Consider the following 11246-nt stretch of genomic DNA (forward strand, 5'->3'; position numbering starts at 1 on the left):
TAAATGGGATCGTGAGCGAAAGAAGTGGCCCAAAGTTAAACCCGACAAAAGTACATAACACAGATGATGATAGGACAATTTTTTCATTGACGAAATTACCCGTCCATTGAATTCGCTAATTAACAGGAAACAAGTTTGGTTTTTTCTCTGTATTTCTTCCCCACTTGATTTAAAAAACGTGTTCTCTTTCATTTTATAAAGGATAATGCAAATATCTTGTCTCTTACTCTTACGTAGAAATAAGAAATTTATATTTTAAAAAGAAATAAATATTCACAAGATTAACACAATTAAGGGGAAAAGAATAATCATATTATAATCTTAATACTTATACATATCGTAGATAATTTATTATCGTACATACGTTATGCTTGCACATTGCATTATTTTTTCTTAAAAAAAAATTATAATGAAAATATTAATTATTAAATTTGCAATATTTTTAAGTAGTTTGTAATTTTTGAAGTTAATTTGAATATATTAATTATTTTTTTATTTATTTTAAAATATAGTTATATTTTCTTTTTAATTTACATGTAAAATTCTCGGGTCTCACTCCATTACTTAACGAATGTAGTGAACCAATGAATGGGAAGCTTTATTAAGTGATTTGACAATTTGACATGGCAGCCATTCACGGGAATAATACAAGGCTCTGTTTGGCAGTTAGCATAAACAATTTTTGGATTATTCAAACCAGCCGAGGGTCCCCTTCCCTTCTATTTCCTAATAAGCCCAAGCCCGCAACCGTCACGACATTAATGACTATTTACCTCTCCTATCTTATCTTTTATTTAATGCTTTTAAAATCAAAAAATTATTTTAAGAAAATAATTATTCTCGCATTTCTTTCTTTTTTTTTTTTTGGTTAATTTTGATTTGTAAAACTCAAAATTTTTTACAGTAATGAGATTGAATTTGCCTCTTAAACTTAAATGCGGTGACCAACTAAAAATTAAATTCTTATAAATTATCACCTAATTCTTTACCAAATAAGTAGAAATTTTGAAATGAACATAGATTTTTTTTTGTTGTTGATTTTGACGTGGGCAAACATTTCGCTACGTGCCTCGCGACGAATACATAATTATGTATCAGAAACATACATTTTTTAGAAATATAATTCATTATTAAAAATAACTTTAATCGATATAAATCTTTATAGTAGCAACTGGTCCTTTGGACGATAAAATAATTCTCTAAATCTTCTATACTTTGATTAGTTTTCCAAAAATTTATTGCATATGACGTATACATATGAGTTTAAGTCAAGTCATTATGCATTAATAGCATCAATAAATGCTCCGTTGATTGAAAATACACATAAGGAAAACAATATCTAAATTATTTAACAAAAAAAAATCAAATATCATATTTTTTAATAATAAACCTTCGCGAAGAATGAATTAAACCCTTACAGATAAAAGAACTCTAAATACGGAGACAAAATAACAATAAAAAAACAGACCAATTAAAAAAAATATATGAATTTATTAAAAAACGAATAAAAGATTAAAAGTAAAAACGTAAGGGACTACAGTTGATTAACAAGCGGCAGCCTCAAAACAAAAATTAAGATTAAATAAACTAGAGAAAAAAGAGGAGAGAAACCTTAATAGTTACGAATGTAGCATAAATTAGTAATTTTTGTTTTAAAAGAATAATCAAACCCATCAACTTTTTTTTTTTGTTCCTTTTTAGAAAAAATAATGACAATACTTAAAAGAAAAGATCTTCCAATTATAACTGAGAAGAAATGCCGGGAGAGATCCAACGATGAGAAATCCATGTGGAAGTTGTCAATGCCAACGAGATTAGCAAAGAGTATTTACTGCTATGAAAAATTAAATTTTATTTTATTTATAATAGATAAAATTAATTGAAATTTTTAAGTATAAATTTAAAATTTTAACATTCATTAATTAGTTAGAGACTGGATTCTACGTTTTGGCACATTGGGCATTACATAAAGAGTCTCCAGCATTTATGAATTAATTGTAGGAGAAAGCTACATATGCAGAAATGAGGTGGTACAGATTAATTAATTAATAAAATCACTCAACACCATTATCTTCCAATTTCAGATTCACTGCCAAAGCATGAAAGTGAGATGGTGCAGTACTGCAAGGCATTTCTATCTAAAAGTCAAATTATAATAATGAGCAAGAAGAGAATGGAATGATTGCATAGGATAGATAGGATACATGATTTCCTTTTGCTTTTTATCCATCTAGTGTTAGAACGTTCCTGTCCTTACCAGTTGCCACCGTACTTTAATTAGTGCTTCCTCTCATTTTCAAATTAGCCCACTTGGAGAAGGAGAATGTGGATAAGGGTTTAACCCTGTCTACACAATATATAACCTAATCAGAATTTATTTCACCCAACAATTTATTTTTCATATATATATATATATATAGTTGATGAAATCTGCCAGTACGTAACGTTCCACTCATTTCTCATCTAAAAGCATCAATGAAATATGATGGCTAAAGAGTTGGCTCCAGAAAGCAATAAGATGATTCACAAGAGCCACGAGACAATCAACAAAAAAAAAAAAAAAAAAAAAGTTTTACCAATGGCAGTAGAAACTGCAGCAGAACATAGAAACAAATCTACCAGGCTGGAGAACAATGCAAGATACCAGATCATTCCCTAGTTTACATATCAAAGGATGACACTAGAACTGATTTCATTAATTACTTTATACAAGATTTTTTCCTCATGTCATGGGGAAGAAAGATCAGTAACTTAACTTTTATTAGCTAGGGCAAAATTGGATTTTACAGCAGAAAGGTACATAGTTCGTTAGAGCATATTCAGCTAACTACAGTGTTAAAAAGGAAAAAAGGTTACATCTTCATTTCACAAAATGTAGTACCAGAATGTGAGGAAAGCAGCAATGCCACTAATGATGCAAAGCCTATCTATCCTGCTTTCATTTCTCATCTTCTCCTCTTTTAACTCACTTTGCACCTTTGAGTACAAATGACATGACTCAACAACTTCACTATAGTTTTTGCTCCTCCGGCAACTCAATGCTTCCTTGAGAATGAGCAAACTGTTTTTTCCATTCACATGAGCACCTTCCATGTCTTCCAACTGCATACTCAGCTCTGTTAGTTTGAGAGTTGTATGGTTGCCTTCTCCTTCTGTGCGAATTACTCTAAACTTCATAATAAGGATGCATTCTACTACCTGACATGGAAGAATGTCTTTCGCTGAAAGAATGGATCCAAAACGTATCACAAAATCCTTGTCTGTTGGCCAATGCCTTTGCCCACCAAGAGGACTCCAGCTGGCAAGATTAGCAGCTTGCTTAATTTTTTTGTTTACGACAATCCAACTAAGCCGAAGCCCATCACAAAGCTCCCTCCACAGCTTTCCATCTTTTCTTTCTTTTTCCATGGATATAATTGGTGGCAGACCATCAGAGACTGAAAGGAAGACTTCACCTTCACTGTCATCGTCCCTGGCTGCATATGTAAGGAGATCAATCCGAAATGGGCAGTTGTAAAACCAGCCATTGAATCCATTGGCATTAGGAATTCCCCACAGGACTTTTGAACAGATTGTTTTATCCTTGTACCTAATATCAACAATAGAAACAAAATCTGATGGTGCAATACTCACAAATTCATCTATGTCACCATAGTATTCAGCCTCATTCCATTCTTCAGGGTACTCCAGATTCTCATTCCATTGATACTCCAAAACTTCCTTGTTAACAATAAGCGGAAAACAGTCTGCATAAAACTTTCTGAATCCACCAATGGATGCTATTAAACTTTTCACATCTTCCCTATTTGTTGAAGGCCACATAGAAGAACAAACATTTTCCCATAACTTCTCCTCTTTTGAGATGGAGCAGAATGCAGCACAAGCACATGCTGCACTTGCCAATGTTGGGCCATCAAGACGCCTCAATATGTCATAGAAGATGTCACTGCTTAATGATCCCATACTCTCAACTGATGCCATACTCTTGTTGAGTAAATTAACACAAGGGTACCGCATGAAAAGTCTTCATCTCAAATTACTATAACAAAAAAAATAAGAAAATTGAAAGAACAAGATTTCAAATGGAGGGAAGACATGCACCCATAAACAAAATACTAATAAAAGATCGATAGATTCCAGTAATTGGGACCAAAATTTCTACCTTATTGGACTGAAAACCCTGAATGGATCCCAACTGCTCAGATGAGAAATAGAACAGACAATTTTCACAACATACAAATTTATAAAGCACTTGAAAACAGACAACTCCTTTGGTCTAGACAAAGCTACAAAAGAAATCAGTTTAAATTTATATCTTTCTGATTTGTGAAAATATTGCATCCTTCTTACTGATATCTTTTTTACTCGTACTAAGAAAACAGCAACACAAAAGCTTCAATAATTCCCCAAAAAGGTGCTGCAGGGTGGAAACAAGTGTAGTCTTGCAATTGTCATTGTGAAGTGTGAACATCTACAAGCAGATAACACCCACCAAATCTAACCCAACAAGATCATGTGCATCCAAACTAATTGCAGCAAATATTTGTGGGGCATTCTATGGTTCCAGAGAAGGTTAAGAGAAAATTCAACAGCCTGTGTCCAAAATTTTTAATTGATTTTTCTAAAAAAAAAAAAAAAAAAAAAAGAAGAAGAAAGACGAAGAGGTAAAAATACAGTAATCATATGCTCTGAAGCATAAAAAATTCGCTCGCCAAAACAAACAATATAATGTTGAACACAAATGAAAGAACAAAACTTCAGTCACCAGAAAATACCAAAAATTACACTTAATACAAAGAAAAAGCCATAACATATTACATTTTAGAACATGCAAAGGAAGTACAGCAGCTAATGGGTTTGATCCGGAGGAATCAAGCCAAGCTACAAAACTCAGATATTTACAAATGAATAAAAAAAAAAAGAAAAAAAGAAAAAAGAAAAACACAAGTACTATATTTACATTTCCCAGTCAAAAGGGCAAATATCATATATCATTCAATTAATACAGAAACAATTCCTTGGCAAAAAAATCAATACCCACAAAGCACAAACCAACGCCATCAACGAAATAGAGAGAGAGAGAGAGTTATCGCACCTGGGAGATTAGCAATCATTAACCCACTCGAAAAACGAAAACTCGGGGTCAAGAAAACGTGCAGATATTGAAGAAAATCAGAGAGAGGGAGAGAGAGATTGAGAAGATAGAAGACGAGGTTTTCCTTTTATTACTGGGGGAGGATTTGCGAGAGTAATGATCGGGTCATGGGTCACTTTCTCAAGTTTTTTAGCTGGTTTTGTTTGTGCATTGATGTACGCTTAAAGCTTAATTTTTGGAGTCATCCAGTTTATTTTAGTCCATAAATGACAGGATTTTCTGCATTTCTGCTGGCTCATCTGCCCTTCGGTTCACCACTGTTCTAGTGATTCTCAATGGATCGACCACATCCTGCCACGTCATTGCATACAGGGTTTTCATAATTATTTTCCTTCTAAATAAAATTTTATCAAAAAATAACAATTGAGTTCAATTAAAATTATTTGCATTAGGCACTTCAACTGGTAAGTGTGTATTTGCCTAGTTGTAATTATATACAATATATCACCTGCTAATACAATTTTAAATCCCTTCAAATTTATTAAAAAAAAATTATTTGGAGTACCCATATTGTTAATTTATTTTTTCAGTTTAAAAAAAATGAATCCAAAATAAACCTTTTAACTCAATATATTGTTATTAGTGGATAATATTTTTTTATTAATATTTTTTATCCATTTGTTGATAAATTCTTAACTTTTTAGGAGGAGTAGGTTACTGATTTGATTTGTTATAATAATAACAATACAATTTTCGCTTTTTAAGAGTTAACTTTTTTAGGCACACTCTAATATAACCTCCGGCGCAATTTTTAAAATGGCATTTAATTAAAAAATTAAAAAATTATTGCTAAACACATACTTTATAATTAAAACATTTCAGAGTATAATTTTGACCCCTGAATTTTACAATTTTATAGAATTTACTTTTAAATTTAAAATTTAATGTGTCTATAATTACTATTATAATATAAAAATATAAGATCTTGATTGAATTTCAGGATAATACACTGTGAAAAGCAAAGAATGCCAGCAATTGTTCTGATGTTGATGGACTCTCCAAATCCAAATGAGCCAACTTAGAGAATCTTCAACATAAATACATAATTACTACTCAAAGCTCGAAAAGTTTTAATTTTCTTTTATATTACACAAATACCGCCCTCGTAATCATCATCATCATCCATCAAAGATTAACACTAATCAAACCAAACTTTATATATAATTAGTTAAACTTGTTTTTGCAATCGTACTAAGATGGACTGCTATTTATGTAAAAAATTTAAAATCAGAAAATAAATTGGATAAGATAAGCTGGAGGAGTCAAAGAAATGACGTGAACCGACACCATTTAATGTTGTATAGAACACGCAGTAATCAATTTGTTTACTGGTCAGAAGTGAGGACTTCCATCATGCAAATCGCATGGTCACCAATTCACCATTTGCCTTGTTTTTAAAAATAGATATTTCACGAGGTTACAATTACATAATACCCAAAATACCATTTGGGCCACTGTAACTCATCCCTTCAATCTTTAGAGAAAGGGACTTTGCCTATGAGCTGTATTTTCTCTGTGCTGCAGTATCGATTTCCATAGATGGAGAAAGCTTTAGGTCACCTAATTAGAGGGAAGTAATCTTAAAAGAATGAGGGATTTTTCATTTAATTTTACCGGAGTTAAAACTAATAACCTCTTCATGTCTCAAAATTTCACAATCAATTGGTTGCACCTGCCACGTAAATCGACTCCATTCATCTTTAACTAAACCTCACCTATCTCCAGTTTTTAATTTTATTACATAAATATATACGCACATTTTTCAAAATTAACAACTTATAATGATAATAAAAATTAAAATTAAAATTAAAATCGAATTGATAACAGAGCAGAAACTCAGTTGAAAAAGTCTTAAACCCATACTACAGTTTCTAGAGCTTTCTAATAAGCAGTACCTATAACTCGCCGTGGATCAGGTTGTTGTTGGTGTTTCGTCGGAGATGACATCATCAGCAGTAGAGGGTGATTGTTTGCGAGTGGACTCATCGTCCACATCATCGGGATCACGTTCAGGATCCGATTTATCCATGGCCGAACGAACTCTGTCCAGAATTGGCTTGAAAGCCATCTCAATCGCCAGCCATCCAAATGCCAGAGCACCAAATACGACCATCGCCTGTTTCACCGGTTTCGTCCCCATCCTTTTCAGCAGCTCCGTGAACAGTTTTTTTCTTTCTAGCTTTGCACTGTTTAGAAGGTTGCGATTGAATTTATACGATTTGAATCCCCACCAATGACAAAGGTTATTTCTTGATCACGTCACTTAGCGGTCAAGATTGGCTGTAACTAGGGTTTGGCATCCCAAAGCAAATTTATCCCATTTTTCCGAGATTCACACACAACGCATATTATGTTCAAAAACTTGGGCCAGAAATTTAGGCCGAAAGTCCTAAGGGGGATGCTCACTGTCATTGGTTGGGTAACAATTTAGATTAGAATTTGTTGCTGTAAATCGAGTACAAGTGTTTGACTGATCCAATACTGCTCTCCATGGGAGCTGGCCCCTAAAAACAGAACAGCAATCTAATCTGAACTTCTGAATTTCAGGATAACGCTTGTAATATTTGGATTTCCACAATCACCCAATCTAATCATTCAGATGCTAAGCACGAGTTATCAACTGGAACGAGACAATTTGGGACGATCTTTCACACGCAGGTTGAAAATGGGAGTTATAATCATTTGCTGCTAGACACAATATTCTAGTAAAATGATAATCCAGAATTGGATATTCAGAAAATGATGGTAAATGCTAGACACATATTTAAGGATAAAAGACATCGCTGGTAACAAATCATGAACTCGTCAATTCCCAACTTCCTGCTAGCGCTCGACGAAATTCAACCATTGAGAAGTGAGAGAACTCACAGAATCAGCAAGTTAGCCTCTATAAGGCGAAAAGGATTGTAAAAATACCAATAGCATTCTTTGCGTTCCTATCTTTACCAACAAATTCTCCTTACAACATAGGCGTTTTACATAACCAGATGCCACAAAAATTGAAATACGTGCAGCAGATCTAGCGGCCTCTACCACGTCCACGACCACGTCCACGGCCCCGACCACGTCCCACAGGCCTCCCTGTATTTCAAAAGCCATTAAACACTATTAGCAATAGTCTTGAGGGCGTGGGATTGCCAAGAAAGTGACATAAATACAGATCAAACTGAAGCTGAAGAGAATATAGTCATACCAGCAGTTGGCTTCTTAGGTTTGACCCTAGGTGTCTCTTCAACCAGCAAAGTCTCAAGATTCAAGCTGTCGGGAAGGATATAATAGCGAATATTGTTACCCCTCACACTTAGATGATCCAAAGTTACTGGATTTTTCCCCTTAAGTGTTAGTTTAACAGTCTTCAGATGAGTATTCATACTAATATCCACACCTAGAATCAGCAAATCAACCAGTTACAACCAAATATTTCTCAACTGTTTGGGCATATATCCAGGGAATTAAAGAGTATTTGCTGTTTTCAATTGCAGAAAATATTAATTATCCCGAAAAAAAAAAAATCTTTCTTCAAATCTATCATTCAGAGAGGGGGGGGGGGGGGGGAATATATCGAGTTAGCACAATGCAGGAATCATTTGTTGTTGGCAAAACACATAGATGGCATTTGAGACAAGCAACATATACTTAAATACTTGCTTAACTGTTTGCTGGGATAACATATTGAATGGGAAAACACAATTCTTGTAATAGTTCAATAGATTTGCATTCATCAATTGTATGTAGTTGAGCTCTCTAAATAGGTCTTTAGTTACCAAGGTCGAGTAGCATTAACAAATTGAAATTTTGGAACATTCAATTGTCCAAGATAATTGAAAAATGCTAGCTAAAGGAAATACTGTTGCATAAGCCAACTCTCTAAGAATCAAAATGTCTTGCATAAATAGTACTTATACTTCCTGTAAAGATCCATAGAAAATCAAAGCCATGACCTATCTCATACTCCTACAGAAGCTTCATTATAATCCGCTTCAACTCATAAAATACACCCTTGGCAAATTAGGAAAATCTAGAATTAGAACAATTTATTGCTTTTTAACTAATAAAGGAAAGAGGCAGAAATCCAGTATATCCACATCACCATCTGAAGAAACAATTATAAAAAATACCTAATAATAGGTGACATTGATTTTCACTAATGGGCTTAATAATCAACTTTTAAGAAAATGTAGACGGTGTTAAAAATGAGAAAATCTCAATAAATGGCAATGAACCAAAAAAGTCAGACAGAGCAAGAGGGAAACCTCTATTTCTAGCATTAGACATTATATTCAAGAACTACCTGAACATTATGGTTACTTCTCAACAGAGAAGTCCCAACAACAAACAACAACTTTTTTAATATCTAGATCTCTTAAGGAGAAAGATAATGCATCATACCAGTTATTTTGAGCAACAGATTTAAGCATCACAGAAAAAAAAAAATACTGGATTACAGATACATTTTCAGAATACAAGCCTCATCTGAAAGATAACATTTCTGCATATCCACACGTAGGTAGGATATGATATACCCAGTAATTTAATACTCCATTTAGTCAACAATGTATCAGAATCTTAAACACAATCGTAATGATTAGTACATAAAAGACAAAAGATCAACCATCAAACACCTCACCTGTGGTCTTACACAAGCGAACTGTTACCTATGTTCCTTTAACTTTGGTTCATTTCAAGTCAATCTAGAGGTATCTAGAGAAGCTATGGTAGTGGAATATATATAGCAACAGATACATCCAAATGTCACTAGGAAATTGCTGAAAAGACCAAATTGTGCAACTTCATCTTTTAGCATAACTACTCAAGCACTTGCCAAGCTAAACATATTAACCATGAGCAAATACACAGTAATATTTAAACATAGTAACGGACTAAATAATCCCCTATATTCTGCCTTTCAAAAAAAAAACATACACATTATTCATTCAACAACTACTAGAGACTCTTTACCGTATTTCAGAATGACTCATTGGGTGAGTAAATTACCTTGGGTAAGGATTAAATTATGAAAAGCACCCACTCAACTTCTAGGATTTTGGTATTCGAAATTACGTGAGAATAAATTAAAAAAATGGAAAAAAAAATATAAAGAAAACTTATCATGGTGCCTCATATTCAGTTTCAATATAGAAACGCTTCTAACTAGTGCATCTAACTTAAATTAAACTTTCGACAAGCTAAAACTCTAGTAATTACTGGAAAAACTTACTAATGTACCTTAAGCTATCAGAAATACCAACTAGGGTTTAACAAAAACCCTTGGGCCAAAAAAAAAAAAAGGTGTTCAAATGATGTAAGAAAAAGAAAAACCTGTAATAGTGCCGTGAACAACGGTTCCGTTCTTAAGCTCAATTGATACAGTCTCGTTGTTCAACTTCATCAAAAACCTGGAAATGGGGAGCCAAAGGAACCAGATACATAATTAAATAATTATCAAACGGAAACATGAAGAATAGATTTAAGAAAAGCAGATTTAAAAGCACTAAATAAAACAAAAACTCACCTGACAAGCTTCATTTTGGACTAGATGTAGGAAGGCGAAATCTAGGGTTTCAAGAAGCACGATGAAGGCTAATCAATGGAGCGGGAGATGAGGACGGGACCTTTGAACTCTGCACAGTCTATCGTGTTAGGGCTCGGGCCTGCTCTAAAGGGTTTTCGGGCTTATCTAAACGACGACGTACATAGACCTGGACTTATTTAATTTGTGCCCCTTGTAGTTCCGCGTAAACGTTTAGCCGGGCCGCCAAAGGGATGGGAAGGGAACTTTCAAATTATATGGTTACAATAAGTAATTTTATTTTTTTAAATCTGTGTTTTTTTTAACTAAAATACAAATAAAACATCAATGAAATTTAAGACGACAAATACTTGCGACTGCGAGAGCAATTTTGAACAGTGTTAAATAGTTATTAATATTTTACATTTAAATTACCATATTATTAAAATTTTGAAGAAAAAAAAAAAAGTTTTGAAAATAAGACCAAAATATGGGCCGTTGTGAGCTCGGCCTGCATTTTGAGCGGGTGGAGGACATCACCTGCTTAAATATTCCAAATTTAGGCCGGATTGGGTAAACGTA

The 11246-nt window shown here is 33.5% G+C and overlaps 3 protein-coding genes across 4 annotated transcripts; all 3 read right to left on the reverse strand.

Annotated features, from left to right (window-relative positions):
• Positions 1 to 2743: 2743 nt before the first annotated feature.
• Positions 2744 to 5389, reverse strand: LOC105650010 (F-box protein At2g27310). 2 transcript variants are annotated; one of them, XM_089722088.1, is made up of 2 exons: positions 5096 to 5389; positions 2744 to 4621 (listed from the first exon to the last, which is right to left on the reverse strand). In XM_089722088.1, exon 2 carries the CDS (start codon positions 4015 to 4017, stop codon positions 2866 to 2868), a length of 1152 nt encoding a protein of 383 aa, XP_089578214.1. In that variant the 5' UTR covers positions 4018 to 4621; positions 5096 to 5389; the 3' UTR covers positions 2744 to 2865. The 2 variants fall into 2 exon arrangements, with proteins under 2 accessions (XP_089578214.1, XP_012092265.1); XM_012236875.4 differs by having other exon boundaries at positions 2744 to 4039; positions 5096 to 5388.
• Positions 5390 to 6937: 1548 nt separating this feature from the next.
• On the reverse strand, positions 6938 to 7438 carry LOC105650011 (outer envelope membrane protein 7). Its single transcript, XM_012236876.4, has one exon. The coding sequence runs from the start codon at positions 7293 to 7295 to the stop codon at positions 7068 to 7070; it is 228 nt and encodes a 75-aa protein (XP_012092266.1). The 5' UTR covers positions 7296 to 7438; the 3' UTR covers positions 6938 to 7067.
• Positions 7439 to 7939: 501 nt separating this feature from the next.
• Positions 7940 to 10815, reverse strand: LOC105650012 (small nuclear ribonucleoprotein SmD1a). The gene is made up of 4 exons (XM_012236877.4): positions 10668 to 10815; positions 10475 to 10551; positions 8349 to 8540; positions 7940 to 8236 (listed from the first exon to the last, which is right to left on the reverse strand). Exons 1-4 carry the CDS (start codon positions 10679 to 10681, stop codon positions 8175 to 8177), a joined length of 345 nt encoding a protein of 114 aa, XP_012092267.1. The 5' UTR covers positions 10682 to 10815; the 3' UTR covers positions 7940 to 8174.
• Between the last annotated feature and the right edge of the window lie 431 nt (positions 10816 to 11246).

This window comes from Jatropha curcas, chromosome 5, assembly GCF_041381405.1.
Source record: "Jatropha curcas cultivar XTBG-Jc1 chromosome 5, XTBG_Jcur_1.0, whole genome shotgun sequence".
Classification (NCBI taxonomy): Eukaryota; Viridiplantae; Streptophyta; class Magnoliopsida; order Malpighiales; family Euphorbiaceae; genus Jatropha; species Jatropha curcas.

Coding starts and splice junctions, on each gene's coding strand:
- LOC105650010 (XM_089722088.1), bottom strand. CDS start 4,017: ATGCGGTACCCTTGTGTTAATTTACTCAACAAGAGTATGGCATCAGTT.
- LOC105650011 (XM_012236876.4), bottom strand. CDS start 7,295: ATGGGGACGAAACCGGTGAAACAGGCGATGGTCGTATTTGGTGCTCTG.
- LOC105650012 (XM_012236877.4), bottom strand. Junction 8,541..10,474: donor TGTTCACGGCACTATTACAG/GTTTTTCTTTTT, acceptor TGCTGATTCTAG/GTGTGGATATTAGTATGAAT. Junction 8,237..8,348: donor ACCTAAGAAGCCAACTGCTG/GTATGACTATAT, acceptor TTTGAAATACAG/GGAGGCCTGTGGGACGTGGT.